This window comes from Emys orbicularis, chromosome 1 (genome assembly GCF_028017835.1).
Source record: "Emys orbicularis isolate rEmyOrb1 chromosome 1, rEmyOrb1.hap1, whole genome shotgun sequence".
NCBI lineage: Eukaryota > Metazoa > Chordata > Testudines > Emydidae > Emys > Emys orbicularis.
Window position 1 is genome coordinate 50,520,812 of NC_088683.1, and position 26,088 is coordinate 50,546,899.

The window sequence follows — 26,088 nt, forward strand, 5'->3', positions numbered from 1 at the left end:
GATCAGTTTGAAAAATGCAGAGTGAAAAAAAATCCAGTAGGGATAAATATTAGTAATGAAAACTGAACAAAGGATTCTTTGTTTTGGGCCAGTATATTCACCAGCCGTTACTGCAGATTGATTTAGGAGCCTTGAAATTGGCACACAAAAAGACTCTCCAGACAGAGAGCTGTCCTTGAAGCATCACTTATATTTCTTTTCGTACTGTTGCCCGGATAGTGCTGAACATTTTGCCGATGGCCTCGAATAATGGGTCGCAGAATGTGTGGATGCAGATAGAATAGACCCGGCTGATGCATTGGATCTCAATCAAGTAGCTCCTTATGCATGGCACCACTGCCCAGATGTGCAAGAATGACAAAATGGCAAAGTAAATACCCCAGATGAGAGCCAGAGGAATGCCAAAGATTGCTGACAGTAAGCGATAAAACCAGTATTTTGTCACAGTGAAGGTAGTGAAACTGGCCTTCCAAATCCCGTCAAAACTGTGTGTTCCATCAGGTTCAGCAATGACATCTTCAAAATCAATCTGCAGGCAAAGAGGACACAAAAGCAGGTTAGATAGATATTCACAACCGACAGATGTGTGGATTCCAAATACCCTTTGTCTTAACAATGATCTACTCATTATGGCCTCGGTTCAACAAAACACTTAAGCATGTGCTTAACTTTGAGCATGCAAGTCCCATTTATTTAGACATTTAAGCACATATGTACATTAAGCATGCACTTAAGTTTTTTGCTGACTAAAGATAGGGTTATTCATATCATTAAAGTCAAACACCTGCTTAAGTAATTTGCTGAATCAGGACCTTAGTCTCTGAATTGCATGGAACAGTCTTGTGGGCTGTGTGAAGCATTTGCATGTAAGTGTGTCTAAAATATAAAACAAGTCTCTGCTAGTTGTGGCTAGCAGATCTGTTCATGTAACTGGAATGGAAGCTCAGATTCCTGGCCTGGAGTTTCCTCCTATAATGGACACAGGGAAATTGGGTCATGGACCCCGAAGGAAGGAGCAAAAAGAAGAACAAATGGGGACACCATTCTCAGGCCTCCAATGGCTATAAGGAGAATTGCACCGTAGAGAAATGCTGCTGTCTGACTGTGAACCAATCCTTGAAGAACACAAGAAGATACAGCAGACAAGCATCTGCTTTCCACTTGCGACAGTGAAACTTCATAGACGTAACTGGGGTTACTCCTAATTTATATGATCAGGGAAGTGAGATCAAGATTAGGCTCCATATATTCTAATGTAAATATGCAATGCTCTGGAATAGAAAACTAGATTAAAAAGAGGAGCAGCAGTTCTGCATTGCAAAATCACAATATGCAATACTGTAGAATGAATGGCTTATAAACAGTAGTAAAGATTTCCATGCAAAGCCTTCCATTTTGCAAAAGCATTTAGAATATTTAAATAATGTTAGACTTAATCACACTAGACAGTGAATTACTGTCCTGTCTCTTCAGGCCCCTCTTAATAGTGAAACAAGTTATTGCTGGGTTTATGAAAGTGACAAAGTATTGATGTTAAAGAGTTATGATACATTTTGTGTAATTTCCTTTGAATTCGAATGAAAAACAGCACTTTTGACACTGGGCTCATCTAGTTGTTAAAGAAGAAAATTTTCTTAGAATGAGAAATTGAATATTATGCATTTAAAAGTCTAAATTTTTGTAACAAAATAGTTGCTTTCCTAAAGCACTGTGAGTGGAGTATTATGTGGTTATGTGAAATTATTACAAGTCATTTATTTAGACAATTTTAGTGCATTTGGAAAATCTATTTTAATTTAATAGAATGAGGTTAAAAACCCCAATAAAAGCTTTTCAAATAATAGTGCATCTTTCCCTAATTTTTTTCCTATGAAGTCAGTTACAGAGGAGCAAATATTGAGAGAAACAAATTTAAGCCATTAAATATCAACCCAACATTTTCATATCTCCTGATCATGTAAGGGTTTAACTTGCAAGGTGCTGATTGTCTTCAATTCCTACTGTAATGAACAGAATCATGTTGCATGTTCTGCCTCTTGAATGACTGGACCCTTAATTCCAGCCACTTCACATTGTGACATCTATGTTACCATGAAACCAAGCTCCAGACTTCAACAGTGCAACAGGGACTTCTGGTGCATTTGAATTAGGCAGTCATTTTCACATCCTAAGGTGACAGCAATTTAATAGTTTGTAAAATGTTGACAGCTCAATGTAAATTGAAAACCAGAAACCCTAGATATAAATTATTATTTTATTAGATGTATTTGAGGTATTCAGAATCTAGACACATTTTATGTAGTTTAAATCAAGAGCAAACAACATTTCCCCAATCATGTGAAGCACACACATAATCACCCCCATGGTAACCAAGCCAACTTCTTGAAAGGTGGGGAAGACCAATTGGCAAACCATACAGTATATCAGGGGATTCCAGAACCTGCAGTTTGTGGAGGACGTGACTAATGAGATTCATCTTACATCATGTTCTAAAAGTGGCCAGGCTCCAGCTCGCTTCTGGCAGGAGTGAATTCTAGAAATGAGGAACATCTGCTCGGAACATTCAGCTCCAGGGCCCATTCACCCTTGATAGGCAAGGAAAGCGTTTCTGTTAAATGTTGGCATTGTATGATTGGGAATAGAGGGACAGCTGGCCTTTGTGATAACAGGGTTATAGAACTTTTAGGGCTTTATAGATAGTAACCAGCACCTTACATTTCACCCAGCAGAGAACTGGCAGCCAGTGGATATGATGGACCACAGATGCAATATGCTCTGAAGATGGGAAACCACATTTTCAGGAGTAGACGCTTCTAATGGGCCTTCTGACTATCCCCTGATAAAGTGTAATACAACAGTCCAACCTTAAAATGATAAAGGCATGAACGATTATAGTGAGGAGCTGCCACCTAATGTACCAAGACTACTTCTATGACATGAACATGTAAGGAGTATGCAATACAGAGATCTGCACATCAGGTCCAAAAAGAGTATTTTACACTTTGACACTTTTGACTACTTCTATTCCTGTTTTCCCTGCCAGCTCAGGACTCCAGCACCCTGTCTTGCTGAGCCAGACACTCCCGTCTGCTCCAACACAGACCCAGGGTCTGAATTACTTGCCCCAAAGCTGCAGGTTTACCTGAAAACAGCTCACAGAAGTGTGCTTGTCTATAGCGCTCAGATGCCCAACTCCCAATGGGGTCTAAACCCAAATAAATCAGTTTTACCCTGTATAAAGCTTATGCAGAGTAAACTCATAAATTGTTCGCCCTCTATAACACTGATAGAGAGATATGCACAGTTGTTTGCTCCCCCAGGTATTAATACATACTCTGAGTTAATTAATAAGGAAAAAAGTGATTTTATTAAATACAGAAAGTAGGATTGAAGTGGTTCCAAGTAGTAACAGACAGAACAAAGTAAGTCACCAAGCAAAATAAAATAAAATGCGCAAATCTATGTCTAATCAAACTGAATACAGATAATCTCACCCTCAGAGATGCTTCAGTAAGTTTTTTCTCAGACTGGACACCTTCCAGGCCTGGGCACAATTCTTTCCCTTGGTACAGCTCTTGTTCCAGCTCAGGTGATAGCTAGGGGATTCTTCATGATGGCTCCTCTCCCCCTCTGTTCTCTTCCACCCCTTTATATATCTTTTGCAAAAGGCGGGAACCCTTTGTCCCTCTGGGTTTCCACCCCCCCTCACTGGAAAAGCACCAGGTTAAAGATGGATTCCAGTTCAGGTGACATGATCACATGTCACTGCAAGACTTCATTACCCACTTGCCAGCACACACATATACAGGAAGACTCACAGGTAAACACAGCCATCTGCAGACAATGGGAGTCATTAAAATTCCAAACCACCATTAATGGCCCACACTTTGCATAATTACAATAGGCCCTCAGAGTTATATTTCATATTTCTAGTTTCAGATACAAGAGTGGTACATTTATACAGATAGGATGATCACACTCAGTAGATTATAAGCTTTGTAATGATACCTTACAAGAGACCTTTTGCATGAAGTATATTCCAGTTATATTATATTCACTTATCATGTTTTTATAAAACCGTATAGACTGCACAACGTCACAGCCCCCTCATATTCAGAGTATCTGAGAGGGGGAAATTGTGAGACATTGTATGGCATCTTCAATGTGTTGAGTGCCCAATACAACCTTCTGGGAGCTCTCCTAAAAAAATATGTAGCCCTCTATAGTGATTACATCCATTCGTGCCACATCATGCAGTCCTCTAACTTAAAGACATGCACTCTTGGCTGAATTTTCTAATACCACCCTTAGTACCCTTATTGAATTTTCACAGTCAGTGTGTGGGGAAGGCAGTTTTTTAAACTTGTGCTTTAAAACCAAACATAAATAGTTGTTAATGTGCCATATTTATATCAGCACCCGATGATGCATCTCTTTCATTCTGGAAGTGTCAGGGGATTCTCAGTTTGAGTTAATCATTAGGAACATCTTTTCATTGTAATCTGGTTCTTGCCCATAGGGATCATGGGTTGACACTCTATTGGTAAGATACCTGGCCAGGCTAATATATTAATATTTAGAAGAAATACCCTTTTGTACACATTCCATAGTTTTGACTATTATAGCCAACCTGTGCAAAAACTCACCTGAAGGAAGAGCTACAATAAAGGATGTATATTTTACAGGTCTCTGTTGAAATGCCAAAATATCCAGGAAGCTTAATTGTCATAACATTTCCATTAGAATATTAACAGAAACATGTTGAGACATAATAGTTCAGCCCCATGTCACACAAGCTAAACATGTGTTTGATATAATCCACGGCACAGGATATTTAGTGTGGCCAACATAACCAAGCAGAGTAGGTCAACAGGAAAAATGAACATCACGATAGTATTCCGCTGCAAGAAATTAAAACAATTATATAAATTGGTGGAAAGAACAATACACTCATAGGAGCTGCTCCAAATGAGATTGCTGCCAAGAGTATGAGTTTACTGGATCAGGCTTAATATGCCACACACTGAGCCACAGTTCTTTAGTGTGCTTTTCTAAGGCACAGCACATTTGTTACTTACACTATTCTCAGCAGCATCCTACTCTACCCAATGGTTATGGAGTCTGATATTTTTAACACCTTATGGGATAGGGAATGTAATCATTTACCTCTTCTGTAATACCTGTAAAGATGACAAATCATGTACATAAATGGATAAGCAGCTAAAATTGTATTTCCAGGGAGACCATGTAAATCCCTGTAAATTAGTGCAGTCTCCACCCAGCTCCAGACACAAGCCACACACTCGCTGTAGAGTCATTAGCTGCCACGTCACCACCATGGGGGATCTGATTTTATTCACAAAAAGAAAATTCCAAAATAACACTGTCTAATCCTCAAACCAACAGCTGATCTACACACAGATGGTGAAATCCTGTCCCCACTGAAATCAATGTGAGTTTTGCCATTCACTTGAATGGAGCCAGGGTTTCACTCAGAAATTCCAACTGTTTAAAATGGTTTCTAAATCGATTTGTTTAAATGGATACAACCTCCTGGTGTAGTGTTGGTTAAGGATGGATAATATCATTTTAGCTTAATTTGGTGTGTTACTAAGCCTAAGACTTCTCCCCAGCCCTGGCTACTTGTAGGTTTCCATTCCCAGCCTAATTCTTCTCCCTGGTTCTGCAAACAGCAAGCTATAATGCCACTCTGAAGAAGGCTCTAATAGCACAAAAGTGATATTTGGTACTTCTCTAAAAGAATTATTTCACCAAATGAAAACAAGTTTTCTAACCAATTCAACAGCATATTCTGGCCTCACTGAAGTCCATAGCAAAACTCCTCCTGACTTCAAAGAGGCCAGGATTTCATCCATGGAATCAATCTTCCATTACGAAAACGTGTTATATGTGCAATGGAGACACAACTCTATGTATTTTTTATAGAAGCTGTGCAGAGCCAGAAATTTATAAGGAGTTTGTAAAATGTAACTCGACCTAATTTAAAATATTATAATAATAAAAATATCAACTTTAAAAGGTAGGATTGGCAAATGTCTTTTCTTCAAATAAGAATTACAAACATGGTTTTCTAGCTCAAATAAATGAATTTTTGTTTTAACTCATATTAGAGAATAACTCCCTGTGACATCAGTATAGAAAACTAGGGGCTTTTCTCCTGTAAAGTTCTACAGTCATCCAAGTTCAATACCATCAACAAGCAAAGATAGGAAAATGGAATTTTTGTAACTGTAATGAATGAAACATATTGCTATGCTGGCAATCTTGTGCGTGACATCAAAGAAATAAAAATACTCCATTTTCTTTGTATTTCCATTAAAGCTTTGTTAGGATTGAATGGTTTATACTTTTGGACTTTTATAAATGATGCTGAATTCTTTTGTGCAGCACATTGGCCCATAAAATAAATCTATAAATTTGCAAGTACAAGTTAACCAAAATCTAGTAACATATGTTAAGGAAAGTAATCCTTGCTTGATGTGTCGTGACATTGTTTGGCTAACATGAACTGTCAGGTGGTGTTGAATCCGGTCAAATACATTACAAAAAAAATGTATACATGCAGAAATGAAAAAAAGCATCATTTCCATTAGGACAGGGTCTGGATATTATATTTCTGTTTCAATAGAAAACTTGGAGTTTAGTGATCCATGTACTGGAACTTAGATGATTCTAAGACCTGCACACTGATTTCTAGAGCCAACCTTCCTAACAGAGAGTGGAAAATATGAGTGTGAATCTATGCAATGTGTATATTGCCTCATTCGTGAACATAAAAACATGCTGTTAAAAAAAGCCATTTCTGCAATAGTTAAGATAACAAGTTTTAGGTTATAGTAGCCCTTTCCCCAAACTATACAAGGATTTTCTAGTTAAGCACATAAAACCTGTCATCAACATTCACTTTTGTATCACATTATGCTAATGTAGGTGAAACACAAAATGTATTCAGCAACATAAATGTATTTGCTTCTGCACTGAGTCGAATTACTCCTCAAATTAGTCCTGTGCATAAAGGGTTTTTAGGATTAGGCCAAAAGTCTTTACACACATCTAGAAGGACCACAGGATTGAGTTTGTCCTGGCTGGCTGTTTTATAGGAGAATTCATTTTTTTGACTGGCTCATAGTAGAAACATTAAATCTTACTGGGAAACTAACTTTGCACTGAAGCCCTTTAGCCCTTCTGAGGCTGCATCTTTAACTTAGTCTGTTTTTAACAAAAAGGTTATGCTTGACTATCTTTTTGGCATCCAAAAAAAGAAACTATATGTTTATATGGAACTCACAAAGCTGTTAAAGTAAATTATTAGAATCGCCCATGTGCTCAGATGTATTTACATATAATTCATTACAATGGTGAAATATTTATTTTAAAAATATGACTCCAAAGCAATCTCATTTGACTTTTCAGCCTGAAAAGCAGAGTGAATGTTCTCTCTAGGCCTGAGTCTCAGTAACTGCTTGTCTTACAATACTAATCTAACTGTACTGACTTCTGTGGAGTGACTCCTGAGGAGAGGAGAATCAGGCCATATTTCTTTTCTTGGCAGACATGCCTGTTCTAAGTGTAAGAGATGAAGATGATGTCATGGAGTCATGGTACTTGCTATACCACGGTGGCACTGCTCAAGTCACACACAAATGTCCTAAAAGTACATAGGAACCGTTATGTTTGTGAGAGGCTAAACAATGATTAGTTCATGCCACAACAATCAGGGATTACTGTTCCAGACTAATTTTAACAAACATGGGAACTTTTATATCAATTTTAGATTATACTGCACAATATTGAATACACCATCTCATATGAATTGTAGTCAATGTCCCGTTGCCACATCTTCCCATTTCACTTTTCCACTGGCCACAAGTCCCAAGCTACTCTACAGTGATTAAGTAGGGATATTAACCTGACATTGTCTGGGAATCACGGCCAATGGGAACTGCAGGGGCAGTGCCTGCGGGCGGAGGCAGCACTTGGAGCTAGGAGCTGAGGGAGGGGAGTTCCTGTTGCCATTCTGGGGAGCCCCCCCCCAGGTAAGCACCGCCCGGCATGCCAATCCCCAATCCTGAGTCCCCCCACACCCAAACACCTGCTGCGGGGGGGCAGGGAGCCCGAGACAGCCACAGCAACAGCTGGTGCGCTTGTCCCAGGGGCTGCCCGAGCTGCTCAGGCAGTTGCCGGGCCAGCCACACAGGCCGCTGAAGAAGTCACGGAAGTCACGGAAAGTCACAAAATCTGTGACTTCCGTGACTGCCATGACAAACACGGAGTCTTAGTCATAACTATCACCCTGATTCCTCCTGTGAGGAGCAGATTCTGCCCACAGCATAGGGATCAACCCTGTACAAGCAGCATCTGCTCTAGGCAACCTATGCATTTTGTTATCATCATTTCTAGGTTCTATTGTCATTTCCATTGTTCTGACTACATCGCTCTTCCTGCAGCATGTTCATGTCTCTTAGCTTTCCCCTCTGGTTATCAGTCCAGTAACACACTGCGATGGTGAGTGTCATCAGACTGATAACAAGAGCCAAAGTGAACCAAGCCATGTAAAAATAGGAGTGAAGTGGCTAGAAATATGGACATTAGGGCAGGGAGATACAGCAAAGTTTCCCATTAGCTTTTAGTAGAGAAACTCACTGGCTCACGAGGATAAGATAAACTTTACTTGGGTTCCACTTTTGTCAAATATGCCAAACGTAGGTTACAGGGCCGGTGCTACCATTAAGGTGAACTAGGCGGTTGCCTAGGGCGCCAAGATTTGGGGGTGCCAAAAAGCGGTGCCCCCAATTTTTTTTTTACAGCGTTCCTCCCCGAGCACGTGGTCGCCGCTCCACTTCTCCCGCCTCCCAGGCTTGCAGTGCCAATCAGCTGTTTGGCGCCGCAAGCCTGGGAGGAGAATTAGAGCGGGAGCGGCGTGCTCGGGGAGGAGGCGGAGCAGAGGTGAGCTGGGGTGGGGAGTTGCCACACAGCTCCCCGGGCCCGGGGGGTGGGGAGCTGCTGTGGGGGGTGCCTCAGGGCGGGAGCTGACGCAGGGCTCCCCACCCCAGCTCACCTCTGCTACGCCCCCTCCCCGAGCACGCTGTCACTGCTCCACTTCTCCCACCTCCCAGGCTTGCGGCGCCAATCAGCTGTTTGGTGCCACAAGCCTGGGAGGGGAGGAGAATTAGAGCGGGGGCGGCGTGCTCGGGGAGGAGGCGGAGCAGAGGTGAGCTGGGGTGGGGAGCTGCCTCATGGCTCCCTGGGAGGGGGAGCTGCCGCGGGGAGGCGCTTCAGGGGGGGGGGGGGGCGGGGAGCTGCCGCAGGACTGGGGGGGGGGGGAGCGCAAGGTGGAAGTTTCGCCTAGGGCGCGAAACTTCCTTGCACTGGCCCTGGTAGATTAGCCTGTAAAGGATTTGTTGCAGCTCCATACAGTCAGGCACAGATTTAGGCAGAGGCCTCCCTCACTGAGTACATGTACACCAGGGAACTTGTTATTCTACAGCCTCTAGGGTGTGTTGTGACATGGCCATGACATGTCTGCAATGCTAATGAAAATACAGGCATGTTAAATTATGACAAGTACACAAGGTAAGGAAATGGGCTTTGACCAATTAAAGGGTGCTAATAACTCAAAATAACCTTCTGTTTAGGCCAAAGATTTTTAAACATTACCAACTTCTGTTCTATGTCTACAATAAATTTCCTGACCTCAGCGGTTCTTTGTTTCCTACTATTCAGTTTGGTAAAGTCAGTTGTTGCATTGCTTGTAGCTTTTGTTAGAGAAATACTGCAGCTTCATTTGCCCTGGATGTGTTTATTAAACTAGTTTATCAGTGAGTTAAGTATGTTTGAACAGAGATTTATTTGCAAGGGGGCAAATGATATGAAGAACTTGTCTACTCTTTCAAGGTTTGTTTAAAGAAAACCTCTATTAATTACAGTGTCTGAGATAAGAGTTATTGTTCCGAAGGAGCAGCCTGCTCAATGAAGAAATGTGCACTCTTTATATGTGAAAATAGAGATGGGTGCAAGAGTGAGTTATATATCAAAAGCTGCTGAGTTGCGGCGGGGGGGATCCTACAAATTCCAGTCCCAAACCTCCAGCTATCATTGCTGCTCCTTTTAAAAGTTTGTTCTTTGAGACATCACCCATTGGAAAGCAAACTTTACCATGTTGTGATGGCTAGGAAGATAACTAAGGATATCTGAAGGCCACATTTTCACAGAGGTTTCAATTCGGCCAACATTTCTGCAGGTATAACTATGCATGCCCCAAAAAACCACTGCCATGTTTTTGAAGCATTACTGCTTGTGTCCACAAAAGATCCAATTTACATACGCCACTGATGCTCAGTTTCGGTGTGAACTAGCAAGGTGCTGAGCGCCATGATGAAGTGCTAAAAGCCCTCAATTTCCACTGAAGTCAGTGGGAGGGTGTTCAGCTCCTTATGGAAGCATTCAGCCCCTTTCATGACTGAACCCTTAAGCCCCTAATCTAGTAAAGCATTTAAGTATGTGCTTAACTTCAAGCACATGAATGGTCCCACTGAAATCATGGGCTTAAACGCTCTGCTGTGCTGCGGGGCCTGCTCAAAAGCCAGGTGCTTAATGAGCAATTTATATGCATGAATATATTTCTATATAAGCCATAAAAAGGGGTTATTTATATTTTTAAAACATGTCTAATGTGAAATGTTGAGGCTGATTATAATGCCAGAACTGCTGTTTTAGGGCAAGTTTTCCCTCACATTAAATAAAATCCAATATTTTTTTGAGATTATATTGTATCCTTACAAGACTAGTAACAAGCATATAGCAGGAAGCAGATAAGATCTTTCCCTATTGTGCTCAGTTTATCATTTAAATTTTTCCATTGTATTCAACTTCCTTTAAAAACAAGTCAGTTGAAGCAAAGATGCATATAGTCCCATAATGACCATAGCAGCACTGCATTATGAGTCACATTTGGGAGGGGAGAGAAACTCCATGACAGATGCAATTCTATCAGAGGTGGTTCAGACTGGTGAACGTTATTAAAAAATGGGAGGTCCAGAGGATTTTGTTCTTAGCTATTTGTACTTCCACTTACTTTTTGGATATTGAAAATTCACAGTTACAAAATCTGGAGAACATTGTTAGGTGGTTGGGAACTAGGTAAAAGTTATGCAAGACGCTCCCAATAGTTGCAGATAAAATGCATCCAAACTTTTAAATGCTTTCCTGACTCAAACATTCCCACTTCCTTTGCAAAATACATGCTTCCACACACAGAACCAACTGCCTTCCTGACAGTTATTCCCATGTATCATAGGAACCGAGAAGTTGGAAAAGTACATTAGGTCATCCCTGCAGAATGTGAGGAGAGGAGAAGAGTAGGAGAGGGATATGGGGTTGGTTTAGGGTTGAAGCAGAGGGAGTAGGGTTATGTGTCATTGAGCTGCTCCTTCCCTCTTTTGCCTGGGCTCCTAGCAACCATGTGATTTTACTGATTTTGATTTTATGATAAACTGGAGCACTGACATTGCATAGCACTTCAGAGCTTCAAAGCCTTTATGAAAAGGAAACAGTCATGGTGAGCTGCTGTCCATATTACAAGAAACTCCAACAGATATTTCACTCCTTGACCTGTAATACACTCCCCTGCCCTGGGTTGCACGTGCCTGGCGGGGGGGGGGGGGGGGGGGAGGGAGGAACTGAGGATTTTCTTCACTTGCTTTCCATTTTAAACAAAAACTTGCTGTCATACCAGAACCAAGGACGGAGGCAGCACCGTCTGGCAAACAAACATATTCACCTGCATTTCTGGGGACATGTTTATATTTTGTCCCTGAAAACACACAGCATGCTTATGCCCAGGTGTCCTGCTTCCCACTAATAACCCTTTTAAATACTGGCCATTTGGTGCAATCTGGTACTTGACAAAGGCAAAAATCTTACTATTCAAAAGTACAGATCCTCATGGTTTGACAAAGATGTTTAGAGATTAGGAATCTCTAGCAGTATCCAGAGATGGCATAATTTTTTATCAGAAACAGGGAAATCACCTTGACCTGTAATCTGGTGGAAGAAATGTATCAAGAGTCTCTTCCAGCACATGAGACAAAGAGGTAACTTGCCTTTGACCACAATAAATACGAAAGTCAAGATTAGACTTCGGCTCCTAGCCCTGAAATCAGAGCACATTGCCTTCATAGAAACCAGCCAGGTCACCCAGGGATGGCACTTTTCCTTTAGCACAAAAAAACAAACAAACAAACAAACAAAAAACATGAGGGCCACAAATAGTCAGAACCTTGGTTTTATATAAAACTGGCCCAATGCTGCAAATAAATAAATAAAAATATATCACAAATATGTGCTCAAACTTTTAAGTGAGTTTGCTTTGATTGTGTTTCCTTCCCTTTTTGTGTTCACTTGCACTACAATATTCTAGTAAATTCGTTTCCTGGCAAGAATGTTCATGGAAATAATGAATCTTCAGTGAGTACTTGAGAGTATTCACAGAAAGCAAATGCTGAATTCATAAATAAGAATCCTGATTATAAGGTTGACACTCCTCCAAACAGCGAAGAGAAATATGCCAAGTGTCCAATCAAAACTAACCAATACCGTTCAAATATTCAGTTTTGAATATCAAATCATTCCAATGGGCTGCTTGTAAACAATCCACAGATACATTCACTAAATAATTTTGAATAATGAATAAATCTGAGAAAATCATGATTTGCTTGTGAACATTTCAAATAAATTATTTGCTATTAATTCACCCAGCTCCGATTTTATGTCCTGCCAAGAAGACAGCATCTTGTTCCCTGACACTATGTGGGGTTATTGATTCAGTACGACCCAAGGCCTGCATACACTTCTTAGCACATGCTTAACTTGATCCGTTGAGCGGTCCCATTGAGGTCACTGTAACTACTCTTGAGAACAAAGTTATGCATGTGAATGCAGGGAGAATTCCACCTGCTTTTACCAATATAATTTCTTGCAACAACTAGGCATTCTTTAGAGGGCCTTTATCCAAGTTCTCACCTGGTCTGTCTCAACGTAGCTTGAGAGATATGATGAAATATCCATCCAAGGAGTCATCTGAATCTATCTGAAGTACTGCTATACGTCCTGTGCAGGTGGTGTATTCCTACCAGCCAATTCCCTAGGAAAATTACTTTGATGTTGCCAGAGTAAATTTGTCATAGAGGAAACAAAGCTGCTGTTTCCCTTCCTGGAATCTGGTGTTCTGAAAGCTGGGTTAGGTCACTGCATTTTCCCCATACTGAAACTTTTCTCAACTAACTAACTTTTTTTGTGTCACTTTGTTTCACACTCCACAATTTGATACATCTGATTCAACCACCTACACCAAGGATAATGTTTTCTGAAAATGTTTCCTATTCAGAAAAAATATCGTTATGAGGTAAAATTCAGGCGACACTGAAGTCAATGAGAAATCTGCCATTGATTTCAGGATTTCACCCTAGGATTTCTTTATGAGAAATAAAGATTTTGGTAAACAGATTTTAAAAAAAGACTCCACTACTCTTTAAAACAATGCAAATGTCTTGTTTCTAGGGCCCTGATGCTGTTAATATTTCCATTAGCTACAATGGCCTTTGGATCAGGTTCTAGCTCAAATGTTTGTGCTCCAGTACCACATTATACTGTATCTCTAACCTCTTTCTCATTCACCTAAATCTCCCCACTTACAAACACAATCTCCTTAATAACAAATAATCAATAAAGATTTTATTAAACAAATTTAATGAGAATTTGTGTAGAGGCACCAACACATAATTGGGATGAGAAGAAGTATAATTTCCCAACACCCAGTTTCCTCTGGGTAGCCACACTACATCAACTGAAACAAACAATTTCCCTTTGATTGCCATAATTATATGTAACAATTTTCTCTCTCTCCTTCCCCTCACGTGCCCCCTTCCTGTTTTTTACCTGCCATGCCTAGAACTGAAGGTAGCATTAATACAAGGTGCATAGTGCTGTTTAAAGTCTAATTCACTTTTCTGATCCTTTAAAAAATATTTGACTCTGCATATCTTCTGTTAGAATTTTTTTAATGGAAGGCCTTAAATTACAGATCCTCAAGTAACAGTGTTAAAACTATTTAATTTTAAATATTGCTATAATTCCTATAGATGACACTGTGAGTCTAGGGCCTTGCTCCTGCAATGAGCTCTGCACAGGAACAGAGATCTGTCTGTGTGGAGCTCATAAAAGGATTGGGAGCAGAGAAATGGGGCAGATAGGAAATAGAAAGTGCATTTGGTGTGCTTCTTGTTATCTGTTGGGAGTGAGGGCAGGGTTTTCGGAGGAGCCTGCAGGAAGTAGGTGCCCAAACCCCACTGATGCTCCCTTGGGCTCTTTTGAAAATCCCAGTTTAAACTGAGCACAGCAGCAGTCTGAATAGGGAATGTGATGCTTTCACCTTAAGCTGTGATGGTATCTTCTCGCTTCCTATTTGAGAAGCTGAATTTATCAGTTTCCACTTGTCTGAAAACATAGCATGTGTGCCAGATAAGCATAAGACTACAGACCAAACTCATCCCACATACAATTCCTCTGAAGTCAGAGAGTTACACCATGGATGAAATTGCCCCCTCTGCCTATAATAAGGGGTACCATTTAAAGTTATTAAGAGGCTGGCCATTGGAGGGTACAGAGAAATACTGGGATTAACTTAATTGACATGAATTTTCTCTTCAGTTAGCAGGCGCCCCTAGTTCTATAGCTTTATCCAAGCCAGTTCAGTATGGTGTATTGCTTCTTATTGCTTGAAAAGTGTCAAAGTGTAAAATACTCTTTTTGGACCTGATGTGCAGATCTCTCTATTGCATACTCCTTACATGTTCATGTCACAGAACTCCCAGTTTTATTAATGAAGAATTGTGAGCTAAAGAGTTCAACACTATGCATCATAAGGAAATTCTGCCCCAAAATGACATTTACCCACTGATAATTCCAAGTTGAGCTTGTCAAAGTGTTTTTAAAGTTCGTGTGTTACATTAAATCTGTCAAATTATGATGGCTATAACATTCAACTTCTGTGAAGCACCTGGTATAAGTTGGGGGCAGTGTAAAAATGCTAATACAATAAGCATCAGTACTGAATAGTTAGTTATGTCACCATAGCAAACAAACAAACATTTTCCTTTTGAGTTATGAATCATATTCATTGGTGTTAAACAGGAAGCCAATGCATAAGGGTTTAATTATGGTGAGAGCTTAAATATAAACAAAATATTTCAAAAAGAGGCTTTGATCAGAATAAATACAATTACTGGTTAACCACTGTAATCCTTACGAATGATTAAACTTCCAAGTCCAGCAAAAGAGTACCAATACTTCCTTGCTTTCCATGTAAAGGAAGACTGATGCTTCAAAAGAGCTCTGCCTCAATTCCCTATCTATATTACTCCAGTTCCAAACCAGTGTACCCTGATATAGCACTGGAGTATTGCAATGGTGAATCAGTCCCCTAAGCCCTGAATCCAGAACTAGTTATGTAAGAGTCATTTGAACAAGGCCACCAGAGTGTATGGGTAGGCAAAGTTTGTCCAAACTTCTGGGACTATGTACAATTAAGGAGCCAAATAAACACTTGCAAGTTAATATTTGACATTAAGAAACTATCAGCACTGTGCAGAAACAAAGGAAAGGGACTGTATATTAAATCTCATCCATTCCTGATGGAAGAAAAGTCCTGGCTGAGCTCTGGATTTTCTCTTATTTCATCTAGTTCGACCCCTGGATTCTATTCCTGGCTCTGCCACTGACTCTGGACAAGCCACAATCTTTCTGTGCCTTAGCACTCCCATCTGTAAAACATGGATGACAAAACTGAATTTCCTCACAGAAGGTTTGTGAACTAAGATATTCTTTCATTCATTAGATGAAAGATGCTCTGTCTGTCTAGACATCTATCTCTGTATTCATGCTGCACTCAACACAAAGGTGTCTGACTGCCTAGATGCAAAGTATTAGATGAGGTGATTAAGTTGACTTAATATTGCCTTCAGCACTGACTTTCTCTTTTTAGCCACTGATGGGAGTCATAAATGTTTTTAAGTAGGCTTGGAAGGATTAGATTTTTATCTGTAAATGTCAGTAAAATGTGAATTTCACCACACACACAAACCAATGAAAAATATTTCCATTGATAATAACAGAAATGTACAGATAGGCAAAGTAAGAAAAATGCTGAGCGAGAACTTAGTAGAGTTTGATTTAAGGATATTTACTCTGTATATTTTGACGTGATGTTGACAGTTTCTATTTTAATGGTTATACAGCTTTAACTTTTTGAAATCAATGTCTACTGTCATTAAATGATTATTGTCTGACCCATCCTGTTGTCTGACACCCCCCCCCCCATATAATTTCCCACAACTGTGAAATTTTTAATAAATAAAAATAGAAAAAAATGTTTACAAATAAACACTGATATTATCCGTCAATTATATTTAAAAAAATCAAATTCTGCCAAGTCTTGTTTTAAGATACATAAAAGGGGAGTGCCAGGCCAACGTGGCTCATTGTACAGACTGAATAGTAGTGCCCTCCCTGATACCAGTGTAAATGGTGTATGTGATGTTTGTTCACATCTGATCAAAGTTTCTGGAATATGTTTGATCCTGTAGTGAGCTGAACTGCATTGAGCTGAATAAACTGTTGAAGAGAAAGGACTGAACACTTAATTGTATTTGAGCAACAATGATAAAAGCTTTTGCAAATTAAACTAGGTGCAAAAACTCCTTGTTGTTTGTATCTGTAGTAAAGCCAGGAGATGTTTCCCAGAAAGAAGGGTCTCATGGGCAGTAAGTAGTTGGTGGTCATTGCTTTTAAAAATAAAAAATAAAAACCAAGTTGTGGATGGCCTTGCATGGGTTTTCCAGAAGGTGCAATGGACATTTCCTATCTAACACATCCTTGTAGGGGACAGTCATAATCTGGCTGGCTGTGCTCATGACCAAGGAGTGGGAACCAGATAGCTGTATCATTTAGGGTGACCAGACAGCAAGTATGAAAAATCAGCACAGGGCGTGGGGGGTAATAGGAGCCTATATAAGAAAAAGACCCAAAAATCGGGACTGTCCCTATAAAATTGGGACATCTGGTCACCCTAGTATCATTGCTGGTAGTGCGTACTGGTGCTGAGGTGGCATGGCTGAGTGGGCTGGGAGGCTGGACATAGCCCACTCAGCTTGTGTCAGAAACAAGGAATAGCTGGAGGAGGGTAGGCTACATATTTTTAAAGGTGCAAAGAAACCTGCTCCTCACTGTGCTTTTCCCAGCACCAGTGAAGTCGTTATGCCTTATGCAGGCAGAATGTCTTCCTCCACCACTGCTGGAGCACTCAAAGTGTTCCCCAGGCCACAGTACTCCAGAGGGTTATAGGACCATAATTTGGCCCTAAGATGGAAAAAAAATCAGTGTGTGTTGTGAGGCACAATTTTAGGAAGTGCAGAGAGTGAGAAAGTCCTCATGGAGAAAGCATCCCTCACCCCCTCAGCCAGCCACAGGTGAATATTGGCCGCTTGGGGAATGATAAAAGGCAGATGAGAACAATTAGGGGGTTGTGATAAAGGTCACTATTGTGATACACACACTAATGGTTGTGTCTCCTCTCACAGAGGTGAAGAACGTGGCATAGAAAGCACAGAGTACAGCTCAGAGTCAATTGTGATATATGAGCTATATAGCTATAAGGCTGTTCTATGTATTACAGAATGTCCCCAGGATCTCCTAGATTCAGAGGCAGTACGCCTGCTGCTAGAACCCATTACTACCTTCCATCTGGCTGGCCAATTCCACTGTTGGGTAGATGGAGCCATTACCCCATCTTCTAGCTCGCTCCCCTTCATCCCAGAGGAAACAGAGAGGGAGCATTCTCTGTCCTCCCGCTGAGTGCTAGGACTACAATTTTGTAGTCTTATGTGGGTCTCACAAGAGGGTTGAGGTTACACTCTACCCCTCCTTCCTATACCTCTACCCCAAATGATTTCTGCTTGAAGAAATTAATATAGGCTTTAACCCTCAGAAAGTGCCTTCCTGTAGATATAAAGTCTGGCTTCAGCTGAAAATGATCTAGATTCTGATAAGCAGAGAATCTTTACATACTCATGAGTTTCCAGCATGTCTTCATATTTCTCTATATCAAAATGTTGCACCAACACTCACTTTAAAATTCGTTATGCAAATTGAGCTAAGTTTTTAAAAGAAAGCATAAACAAAGACAAGCCAAATTTGGTTCTCCTCCATGTATGTGACTCCATTGACTTCAGTGGGGTTGCACACATGTAACTAAGCGTTTTACCCCATTTTTTTCTAAGTGGATGAAAAACATCCCCTCAGGAAAATTGTAACTTTAGAATAAATTGTAACAGATCTGCATAATGGAAGAAGAACTTAATATAGATACTATGGAAGGCCTACATTTTGAAAAGAACCACTAGTTTTTGGTGCCTCAATTTTGGTGTCCAACCTGAGACATCAAGGCATGTTCTTCTGAGACATTGAGAACCCACAACTTCAAATAGGAGGTGAAGGTGCTCAGCACTCATAAATTAGACTCTCAAGTTGGGTACCCAGGGGCTGGACACAAAATTAGTGGTCATTTTTGATAATGTAGACCATGCAGCAAATAAACCAGGAAAATCTGGCACTCAGCGGCAAGCAAACACAATTACTTTTATTTTCTCCCTCTTTACAAACTTGTATGGCCTCCATCACCAGAGTATCTGAGTGCATAAGAAAAATAAAATTGCAGAGGTGCTGACTGTTTTATTTGTAAAGGACTGTTACTTCAAAAAATAACATGAGACAACAATGTTCAATTTGGAGCTGAGTAAAAAGTTTGGAACAAAAAATATATTTGATAAATGTAGCAGATCTTTTTCTGCTCATGAAATATCCACAAATGTTGCAGTTTTTTTAGATTTATTTGTTGTTTGAAAATATGTTATGAATTTTATGGCAATTTTTTTAACTCCATGGACATTAAAGAGCTCAGTATGAGTATACACTAGTTGAGCTCTGTTGGTTAGTGGGGATTGGACAGGCCTTAAAGGCCCTTCTGGCCTTAAACTCTATGAGTCTATGAAATAAGTCATGTGGTATTGTTTCTCTTCCCTGATTTGACATAGGGGGAAGCATGCCAATACTGCTACATGTCAGTTTTCAAATTCAATTTGGGAACTACTCATGCATGTAACTATGAAATTCATGTCCCGTGAACATTCATGCCAATAAAATTTGATCACGTGAATGTTCCCTGAAAGCTGACATGAGAACTGAGCACATGGCTGAAGCTAATTCATTGACAACATTGAGACTACCCCTGGAAAAGTTTTGCAGTATTCCCCCTGCGGTAGTTCAATCCAAATGGTGCGGTGTAGGCAACTCATGGCACTGCTTAAAGCAAGTTGTTTTTCTCTCACACCGCCTCATGAATACACAATGTTGTACACACATGAAGAGATTTGAGCGTATCAGTTAATTTAGAACCTCATCCTGCACTATGTTGCCCAGTCAGGGGCACTTGTCATCTTGTAGAATGCAGCCTTTCGTGAGCATGAGGAAATGCCAGATGTTAAAAGATTCTTTCTCCCCCCACTCCCACCCCACAGTCAGAGATTGGACAGGGGTAATACTAACTATTGAAGGTACTTATAGGAACTTATAGGTACATCACCTTAGGATCTGAGGCTCAAATCTGAGGTGTTTCAATGCCTCCTCCTCTCCTTCAGCTGTTTTGCTGCCACATAGAATCCCACACCCTGCTGCCTTTTCACCTTAACTGAGAGGGCCTTAGATTCAGTGAGTTCTAATATACACCCCAATGCTAAAATAAATCAGGTCATTTAGTCAGCTTTTCATGAATTAGTATGGCACTTAGCTTCCATTTCACAGATCTTTTAAAGTTATAGTGTGACTGAAGCTGAGGTCACCAATATCTTTAGCTTTAGAGTCAAGCTCCTATAATCCTCCAGTGTCAGTACAGATCAGGAGCAGGGGTATGCCCTTTTCTTGATTCCTACCTATCTGATAGCACCTTGCTTTACTGCTGTGCTCCATACAGCCTATTTATCTGGTGCAGAGGACACTGTGCAAATGCAGTAAACTGTGTGGCAGGCTCAGCGTGATGTACACCAGGGGAATGCATCCCCTGCTTCTCACAAGCTGGGGTTATTTTTAAAACTTGTTATGAGATTTTTTTGAGTGCAGGCAACACTGAGGCCTTTTAAAGAGCGGCTTAAAGAGTGGATTCCTTGCTCTCCGTCTAATCATTTACTTTTCATGGTTGATTTACTTGCCCCCATGTTACTCTCTGATTCTCATAGCACAGTGGCAAGAAATGCATGGATGCCGAGTAAAAGGCAGAAAGTTCTGAATCTGGTGAAACACAAATATTTTAAACAAAGTAGAGATAGGCCTGAATCACAACTCTGACTCCTTACATCCCTGAACTTGTACTATTTGTGTATTACTTGTATTGTAATATTACTTGTATGGCTTATTACTTGTATGGTAGCACCTACAGACCCCAGCTGAGACTGGGGCCCTATTGTGCTAGGTACTGTACAAACACATTTGCTGCCTTGAGACACTCTCTGCCCTGAACAGCTAAGTAGATGATGGACAAATGGCAGGGGGGAATAGAAGCAAAATTATTTGCTCAAGGCAACACAGCCAGCTAGTGGTTGAGACAGGAGCAGAACCCAGATCACCCGACACCCAGTCAAGTCCTGTCCACGAGACTACACTGCCTCTCCAGAAGCTTTCAGAAAGCTCTGATCTAGACATGAACTTTATGGTTGCCCCTTAAAGAGCTGAACTTAAAAGCAGTAGCCAAAGAACCCGGAAATTTGGATCTAAAGTTTGCAAATTGGACCTATCTGTGAAATAAAGTATAAACAGCAAAATAAATTGTTGCCTGTCTTGTAACTAGGCGGGAAAATGTTGTTTTTCCAATTGCCCTATGAATTTTGCAAATGTTGTTGTTAGTAAAAAAACAAAAGTTGGATACCCTGTGTAGCTCAAAAGCTTGTCTCTCTCACCAACAGAAGTTGGTCCAATAAAAGATATTACCTCACCCACCTTATCTCTCTCAACGTTACTGAAAGTGGGGATCACTGTCTTGATATGATACTGACATTCCCTGTCACTCACTCACTGGGATGGGCATACTTTGGAAGCAATATCAGTTTTCTGATTGTTTGGTTGGTGGAGATTTTTAGGGTGTTTGCAAGTGGCACATTTGTGGATAAGAGGGATCCAGATTGTTTCAGAGAGAGACCAAAGGTTTTGATTTTTTTAAATTCCTATAATTCTTACTTTCTAACTTTCTTTTGGGTCACTGGGAGTAACAAACAACCATGCACAGGGCTTGTCCCTGTGGGCGGGTGGAAGGGATGTGCTTTGTAAATTTCAGTTTCCTTTAAGACAGCTATGTTTTTTTCCCCATCAGCGATCTGCTTCTTTTCCCAGTAGGATTTTTCTTTCTCTGTTTAGTTCTGTTCTGTGGATATCCAGATTCCAGCCTGCCTAGGGGCTATGACTCATACTCAGAAGGTTTAGTTGCAGGGGACTTCTACTACCACTGCTGCAGCACACAGTGAGTGTAACACTGACAGTCCCCGGTCATTGGTGGGCAGGATCAAACCTGGGACCTCTGGAGCTAAATGCATGAGCCTCTACCACATGAGTTAAAAGCCATGTGGTCCTTAGCTAAGGCTGTAGAGCAGACTCATTAATCGCTCTCTCTAAGTGGGCTGGGTGCCACTAGATGGGCTAGAACACCACACCCTGGAGGTATGTGGGTTACATGAGCACTAGCATGCTTCTCTCTGAACTCTCACATAGCTCTCCCCCTACAGCTTCTCTTCCACAACCAAAAGGAAAACAAAATTCTCAGTTTATAAAAACAAGTTGTTGGCTTGTAAATTAAGATTTGCACCATTCTGTATCTTTTGTAGACCATTTTTCAGTGTGTACAGAATTCAACTTCTTTTGTTTCTAGATTGTAAAGGCAAAGTTATGGAAATAGCTCTATGAGCATACCATCTGCCTGCAAAAACTTTTAGGGCTTGATCCAGCAAGGCAGAAAGCATCTGCTGTGATGAGTGCCTTCAAATGGTGTTGCAGTCAATGAGATTTAAGAACGCTCTGCACCTTTCTGGATTAGGCCCTAGAGGTCTAAATCATTTCACCAACCTGCCTTGAAAATCAACAAAAGTGAAATTCTTCTGATACAGAGAGAATGAAATGTTTCCTTGAAAGTACCTGAATAGACAGGCTTTACCTCCCATCCTAGAGGCAGGATGAACTAGGATTGCACTATATGACTGCTGGATCTGAAACAGGTTAGCATTGAGTGGATATCTGCTGTTTCCCCAGATTCCAACAAACTTGAAGGACATTCCTCTGCTAATGAGGGATCAACTCCAGGGTTTCACTGACCCAGATGGGCCCAGGCAACAATGTCCATTGTCCCAGATTTGCTGAAATGATCAGAATTGGAATTAAAAATATGACCAGAGGTCCAGGCACAGTCACTTTGAGTTTTTGCTTGTTTATTGCCTGTTTTTATCATTTCAGTACTGCAGAAAAAAAATAACCAGGAGCTATGGTTTTGCAAACAATTGGCTTAGGAAAAGTGAGCTGTGTGCATCTGGATCAGGGAAAAGCTGTTCCACAGGAAAATAGTGTAGAGAAATCCTTAACAGTGTAATCTGAGTTCCACCTGATTTTTGCTTTTTTTTTTTTTTGTTGCCATTCCTTTATAAGGTATTTATAGGACTCATTGCTGGCCAGTAAAATCTCCCTTCCTGGGTTAAATATGGTAATGTTCGTTCCATGTCTCACCCCCACCACACCGCAAAGCACTACCAACAAGCATTTGCAGCCAGTTTGACTGCAACAGAAGGACAGTTCACTCAGCCCGTGGGTTCTGTAATGGGGCATTCCTCCCGCCAGTTACAGCTGCATTTTGTTCAGCTTGCACTATTGGCTTGAAAGCTACAGTCGCTTCAGTAGCTATTTGGTGACCGTTTAGAGATGCCCAGAAAACACGCTGGCTGAGCAGCAGGCGGTGCGGATGGTGCTGAATACCCTGTTTCCCTTGAGTTCTCGCAACAGGTTCCATTGCTATGGAACTCGGAGCGCAGGTTCATTCACTTAGCGGGTGTCCCCCCGCCCCCATTCTGTTGCGATCCCACCAGTTGCAAGCTCCCCAGCTAGCCCAAATGGCCACAATTAATGTACTGACTGACAGGAGGCTATTTAAACCGATGCAGTAGAGTGCCCCCCCCCCTTCTTAAATAGTTTGCCGGGACAGCAGGTGGTGGAGGGAAGGGAAGCAATGAACTGTCACAAATGTTATCAGTTCCGTCCCTGGCACCTCTGCAAACACCGTGCCTCCGGCACTCGGAGCTGCTGTCGCAAAAAAATAATAATAAAAAAATCCCCCATAACAACAAAACGGCTCCAGCTTCTCTGCCCCCAGCCCCGGATCTCCCGCGTTTCCTGGCTTTTGATCCTTACCTTGACCACGTCGTCGTTGAGCCGCTTGGGGTCCCGGCTGACCAGGTCGATCTCCTTGGTGTGCACGTCGTGCATCGTCTTCTCGTTCAGCTCCTCGGCCATGCTCTTGTTGTGGGGTTTGTAGATGTTCCCTTGCTCCCGGACGGGCGCGGTGTACAGGAGCCCCTGGGGACGGGACGGGAGCGGGGCAGAGATGAGGCACTCCCCGGGGCTGGGCGGTGGCGGGGAGTGTCACGAGCTCATCCAGCGGCTGGGCTGCAGCGTGAGCGGAGCCGGGGACCCTTCAGCGCCGAGCCTGCCCCCCGGCTGGCTTTTTAAACGGATAAAAGCAGCTCACACCACACCCCTCGCTCGCGCGGTACCAGGCAGAGCACCGACTCCCACCGCCAGGGGTCCCCTGTCAGCGCGCGGCGGCAGCCGGCGCCTAGCCCGCCCCACCGCGCCCTCGCCCTCGCCCCCGAGGAGAATGTGCCCGGCCCCGCTGAATCCGCGCCCGCTCCATGCCCCAGCCACCGCCGCCTTGTCCCGTTCTGCGCCCCCCATCCCGGCAGCGCCAGCTCTCTGAGCCGGGCCATTTCCAGCCCCCGGGGTCTATCTCAGTCCCTACCCCCGGGATCTCAGGTCTGTCCCCCCATCTGAGGCCGATCTCCAACCTGGGGCTATGTGCCCAGTCCCCGATCTCTGCGCCGGGTCCCTCACTTGGCTCCCATCTCCAGCCCAGCCAACTGTAGCTCCAAGTCCCCGATCTCATCCCTCAGCCCCCTGGGGCGAGTCCCACATTCCATCACACCAGAGCCCCTGGCACGGGTCGCCCTGGGCTCTTGTCAAATACTTCTCCCCAGGGCTGCCAAGGAGAGTCGCTGCCGGGGCAGAGCATACCCCCTTCCCGACAGGGCTGCAGCGGGCCGAGCAGCCTGCTCAGGTGGTGCTGGTGGTGACTTTTGCTCGTTGTGCAACATGTCACTAGTGCTGGCTGGAAAACACCCCGCAGCTTCATTAACAGCCCACGAAATAAGCTGTCAGCGCTTCATCTGACCCTTTCGCTTTGCGGGGCGACGCGGTTTCCTACATAGACGTTTACAAATACAAGTTAAAGAGCCGGACGAAGGGAAAGCGATCGGCTCTGGATGGGGAGAGGAACTTCCCCAAAGGTGCCGAATAATAGATCGGGTTTCCTCGGAGAGCTAGCAGCATGGACAAATAACCCCCGATTGCTATCCTTATCTCTAATCACCCCTCCCAAGCACACAGCCTATCTCCTTTGCTGGAGGGGTTACGGACGGTCAAGAGCAAGATCAGTAAAGAAAAGTGCCAAGAATGCCCAGAGAAGCCAAGCCAGCGATAGCTGAAGCAGGTACTTGGAGGCAGGAGGAAGCAGGAACGAGAAGTATCTGAACTGAAACTGACTTTTTAAAGGATCCCAAGGAAATCCTACCTCTGAGTCTACGTATTGGCTACCAGACATGCTGTCCTGGGCTTGGTGGAGAGTCTGACTGAGGTTTCACTGCGCTATAATTTAGACGAGCTGAGAAAGGAAGATCCTGTATTGTAAAAAGCAAGCGAGGGGGAGGTAGCTATAAGTGAGACAGCTGGCCGCCGGCCAGGGTTTGTTCTGCTTGCTTTTGGCTGGGATGACAGCAATGGTGGGTCTAGGCATATCCCCAAAGCTCTGGGAGCAGCAGGGGGTGCAAAGGGGGGGGGGGAATTCCTGAAACTGGACTTTCCCAACCTTGTTCTGCCTGTGCAGATTTTGAAACCTGGGGCGAGGTTGCTTTGCCAACCACTCCACACAGTGATCCAAGTTAGGCTGCTGCTTGCTTCGAAAAGGAAAATCGATGTATTCACTTTGCAGCACGTCGGCATGTTGCTAGGGCGGTGGTGCTGGAAAGGCACCAAATTTTAGCCCTAAGATGACAAGCTCTTAGGAGCTGTCTCTGTGTTCTCTGGTCGCAGTCAGAAGCCTCCAGTTTCCTTCATAAATCCTGTTTCAGATCACCAGATATTGTGTACTAAAACGGTTGCCTTGATGTTTCAGAGCGGAAAGTAATGAGAGTAGTTGTATTTCACATCTAAATCAAAGTGAGGAGTTTGTATTTTTCTTTGACAATAGTTTACATACAAGAACAACTGTGGAAAATTGGGGTCCTTTTGGGTTGCAAGAGGGAAATTGTTCCGAGTGATTCATTTCACAGCTATGCAAATATTTAACCAGTCCGCCCTTTTACTGTATTTTTTTCTGGGAGGAGAGTGATCCATGCAAACACATTGTAGCCTACTATTAGAGGGGTAGCCGTGTTAGTCTGAATCTGTAAAAAGCAACAGAGAGTCCTGTGGCACCTTTAAGACTAACAGAAGTATTGGGAGCATAAGTTTTCGTGGGTAAGAACCTCACTTCTTCAGATGCAAGACATTGTAGCCTGTTTGCCATGCATATTATCTTCCGGGATTTTTAAAGACGAGATAGTGAGGTAAACGCTGTAATGTTTTCAGCATGGGGTTTCTTTATAATCTAAACCACAGGGT

The 26,088-nt window shown here is 42.3% G+C and overlaps 1 protein-coding gene across 2 annotated transcripts; it reads right to left on the minus strand.

The window, feature by feature from the left end:
• Positions 1–187: 187 nt before the first annotated feature.
• On the minus strand, positions 188–25,030 carry CAV1 (caveolin 1). 2 transcript variants are annotated; one of them, XM_065422866.1, is made up of 3 exons: positions 25,001–25,030; positions 23,566–23,730; positions 188–529 (listed from the first exon to the last, which is right to left on the minus strand). In XM_065422866.1, exons 1-3 carry the CDS (start codon positions 25,028–25,030, stop codon positions 188–190), a joined length of 537 nt encoding a protein of 178 aa, XP_065278938.1. The 2 variants fall into 2 exon arrangements, with proteins under 2 accessions (XP_065278938.1, XP_065278932.1); XM_065422860.1 differs by lacking the exon at positions 25,001–25,030 and adding an exon at positions 24,173–24,316.
• Positions 25,031–26,088: the final 1,058 nt, after the last annotated feature.

Coding starts and splice junctions, on each gene's coding strand:
- CAV1 (XM_065422860.1), bottom strand. CDS start 24,316: ATGAGATCGGGGACTTGGAGCTACAGTTGGCTGGGCTGGAGATGGGAG. Junction 23,731..24,172: donor ACAGACCTGAGATCCCGGGG/GTAGGGACTGAG, acceptor TCCCGTCCCCAG/GGGCTCCTGTACACCGCGCC. Junction 530..23,565: donor TCAACGACGACGTGGTCAAG/GTAAGGATCAAA, acceptor CTTTGCCTGCAG/ATTGATTTTGAAGATGTCAT.